Source organism: Panthera uncia, chromosome D1, assembly GCF_023721935.1.
Source record: "Panthera uncia isolate 11264 chromosome D1, Puncia_PCG_1.0, whole genome shotgun sequence".
NCBI lineage: Eukaryota > Metazoa > Chordata > Mammalia > Carnivora > Felidae > Panthera > Panthera uncia.
In genome coordinates this window covers 11,025,880-11,029,715 of record NC_064808.1, presented here as the reverse complement: position 1 = coordinate 11,029,715, position 3,836 = coordinate 11,025,880, and the positions used below count along the sequence as shown (strand labels likewise).

The window sequence follows — 3,836 nt, the reverse complement described above, 5'->3', positions numbered from 1 at the left end:
AAGGATTTTTATCTAGCTCTTGTCCCTAGAACTGGTATTCCCTTATACCCATCTGCAGTCAACTGTAACTCTAGTTTGGGAAGGCTTCCACAGGAAAGAGAAATATATAGGCATTAGACCTCTCGCTCATGCTTTTATGCCTAAATTGAGGCGTGGAAGGACAAGAAACACACCCAGAAATACATCTTACTGGGTACTGTAACAGCTATGATATACAAACCCTAGAATTTGATTTTTCATAGAAGCCTAATGGCCCCTATGGTGAGGAGAGTTCTTGGTTGGGTTGAGGATAGAAAGGGGTTGAGAAGAAAATAAAGGAGAAGAGAAAAAGAAGGGGGAAAGGGAGTTAGAAGAGGAACAGAAAGAAGAGAGGGGCACCTGGGTGGCTCAGTCAGTTAAGTGTCTGACTCTTGGTTTCAGCTCAGGTCATGATCTCACAATTCACGAGTTCAAGCCCTGTGTTGGGCTCCTCACTGATGGTGCAGAGCCTGCCTGGGATTCTGTCTCTCCTTTTCTCTCTGCCCCCCCTCTGCTCTCTCTCTGTCTCTTTTAAAAATAAATAAACTTAAAAAAAAAAAAAAAGAAAGAAGAGGAAAAGAACCCAATTATATTGATCGAATAGGAAAAGAAGCTGAGCTCAGACCAAAAGGCACTCAGATAACTCCTCCCAGACTCACTTCCCAATCTGGGCGCCCTTGAGCTCCATGACTTCTGTAAGTCACCGAGAAGTGACCACTCCTATGTGAAGTGGATGTTGGCTTTTAAAGACTGTTCTCCTAGGTGTATTACTCAGTAGGCCACTCTTCTGGGGGTGGGGGGGTGGGGGTGGTGGATGGAGGATAGAGGAGGCAGGTCCAGGGAGTCAAGGTCTTGGATCCAGGAGAAGCTCCTGGTCTCTTCAGGTGGCAGTGGCCATGTGCCAGGAGAAGTTTCTCCTAAAGGTCAACCTCATTTCCAAAACTCCCTCTTTGCTCTTCTCTCCACCAGACCCACGATCGCCTCTCCTCAGTTAGAGGTTGCCCTGCGCAGAATGAGTTTGGTAATCTCAAAACGAATTTGACTTTCTAAGCTCCCTGCTTTAGCCCACCAAGATTTCTGGTTTTCACATTTAAAACAAAAATTATTTTTTCATTGTTTTTGAGATGTTGATATCATGAAATGTGTAGTGACTTAGACTAATTGTGGCTATAAACACCACCAAGCCGTTCACATGTGAGAAATAAAATTAATCACCGCCTCCCACACACACATTTGCTGATACCATCCCACACACAAAATAAGACCCAAAGGTGGACTTGGGCTGTACGTCACTGTGCCATTCACATTTAGGAGGTAGGTAAATTTCTACAGGCTTCTTTATTCTTGTAGCAGCTAATTAAAGAACATCGGAATGCAACAGGGATCCAGAGGTGAACTGAATTATTGAAAAAACAGAAGTCAAGAGGGCACAGAAAGCTATTATGTGTATTCATCATAGATTCACCGAACTTAAAGGTGCTAAAAATGCAAGCGTTTAATCCAGAAGACAAATCTCCTCTTTCATAGCCCTTGGGGAAAAAAAGTTTTTTCCTCCAAACCTTCCACAAGCTTTGGTAATTATGTTAGACAAAGGCCAATAGAACAGAGTGCAAACTCTCTCAAGAAAGATATGTTTATTTAGGTTAAAGTTTAAACAGCTTATCTGAAACTGTTACATACAAAGGTGGCTCACTGGGGGTTTTTTGTTTTTTTTGTTTTTTTACCAAAGCTGTCTCAACACATTAGCAGAAGGAGACTGAGAATACAATGTGCTCCACCAATGAGTGAACAGGAATGTGTGTGTGTGTTGGGGGGGGGGGGTGCGGCTGGAAGGACTGACAGCTGGGGCATCTGACTCTGGGTCCAGTGCCCTGTCCTTTGAGTGAAAACTTTCTCCGAGGCATTATTAAAATTAATAAAAACATCCTTTGTCTGCAGTAGAAGCTTTAACTTTCAAACCCATGGACCAAAGATGAAAAGCATAATGCAGTGCATTTCAAATGATAAATATTCCACAACGAAGGTGTGATCCTGACACCAAATTTTAATAGTGAATGGAAATTTCTTCTAACTAAAAATAAGGAAGGGGAAATCCAGTGCATTGAGTTTAGGCTTTGATCTTCTGCTTTGAATCACATCAAGAAACTAGTGCAAGAAGGGTTTAAATGTCCCATGTTGTTATTCACTAAATAGATTATCTCCCCGAGTGAGACATTTTAAAGTGCTGCTTTTGTGGGGCGCTTGGGTGGCTCAGTCGGTTAAGCATCTGACTTCGGCTCAGGTCATCATCTCACGGTTGGTGGGTTCGAGCCCCGAATCGGGCTCTGTGCTGACAGCTCAGAGCCTGGAGCCTGCTTCAGATTCCATGCCTCCCTCTCTCTCTGTTCCTCCCCCACTCGTGCTCTGTCTCCCTCTGTTTCAAAAGTAAATAAACATTAAAAAAATGTTTTTAAAGTGCTGCTTTTGTGATTTCCCCAAGTGGCAGGAGTAACCACTGTTCTTGGAGAAAAAGCTGAAATTTGCCAAACCTCAGAGTTCAATGGCATCTAGGTCTGAGGGAAGGTTTATCCCCCCCCAGTTACCTGTCTACTTCCTACTCACACTTAACGACGGGGGATAAAGTTGGTTGCGTATTCTCCAGAGAGCATGTTTTACCTCTTTGTTCCTAAGGCTGTAGATCAAGGGGTTCAGCATGGGAATCACCACCGAGTAAAACACAGAAGCAACTTTGTCCGTGTCCATTGACTCGCTGGAGCTGGGCTGTAAGTACATGAAGATGATAGTTCCATAGAAGATGGTGACAGCAGTGAGGTGGGAGGCACAGGTAGAGAAGGCTTTCTTCCGTCCTTCAGCAGAACGCATCCTTTGAATGGCGATGTATATGAAGAAGTAAGAGATGAGGATGACCAGGAGGGTGAAGAAGACGTTGAAGCCCACGACACAGAAGACAGCCAAGCTGCTGATGCGAGTGTCAGAACACGAGAGAGTTAAGAGTGGCGGAATGTCGCAGAAGAAATGATTTACTTCGTGAGAGCCACAGAATGAGAGTCTAAAGGTGTTTGCCGTGTGAATGGAGGCATTGAGGAAGCCACAGACGTAGGAGCCAGCAGTCAGGAGGGCACACACACCTGCCGTCATGGTGGTGGAGTAATGGAGTGGCCTACACACAGCTGCATGGCGGTCGTAGGCCATGGAGGCCAGAAGGTAGCACTCGACAGTGGCAAAACCCACAAAGAAGAAGAACTGAGCAGCACATCCATTGTAGGTGATGACTTTGCTCCCTGAATGCAGTGCGGCCACCATTTTAGGAGCTACCGCTGACGAGTAGCCCAGGTCTACGAAGGAGAGGTTACTGAGGAAAAAATACATTGGAGTGTGGAGGTGGGGGTCTGCGTGGATGATTGCCATCATCCCCCCATTCCCAACCAGAGTGATGAGGTAGATGAATAAAAACACCAGGAGGAGGGGGACCTGAAGATGGGGGTTGTCTGTTAATCCCAAGAGGATGAACTCTGTTGCTTCTGTGCCATTCTCCATAAGGGCCAACTTGAATTTCATCTGGTGATTAAGGAAGAGGCGATGAAAATGAGAAGAAAGGATAGGAGAGATGATGGGATGGTATAAAAATAGTAAACTGGGGCGCCTGGGTGGCTCGGTCGGTTGAGCGTCCGACTTCGGCTCAGGTCAGGATCTCACGGTCCGTGAGTTCGAGCCCCACGTTGGGCTCTGTGCTGACAGCTCAGAGCCGGAGCCCGCTTCGGATTCTGTGTCTCCCTCTCTCTCTGCCCCTCCCCTGATCATGCTCTGTCTCTCCCTGT

The 3,836-nt window shown here is 45.9% G+C and overlaps 1 protein-coding gene across 1 annotated transcript; it reads right to left on the bottom strand.

Moving 5' to 3' along the window:
* Positions 1 to 2,604: 2,604 nt before the first annotated feature.
* LOC125933356 (olfactory receptor 1444) lies at positions 2,605 to 3,558 on the bottom strand. The gene has a single exon (XM_049646368.1). The coding sequence runs from the start codon at positions 3,553 to 3,555 to the stop codon at positions 2,605 to 2,607; it is 951 nt and encodes a 316-aa protein (XP_049502325.1). The 5' UTR covers positions 3,556 to 3,558.
* Positions 3,559 to 3,836: the final 278 nt, after the last annotated feature.

What these genes read in the sequence shown, in the direction of transcription:
- LOC125933356 (XM_049646368.1), bottom strand. Translation starts at nt 3,555, where the DNA reads ATGGAGAATGGCACAGAAGCAACAGAGTTCATCCTCTTGGGATTAACA.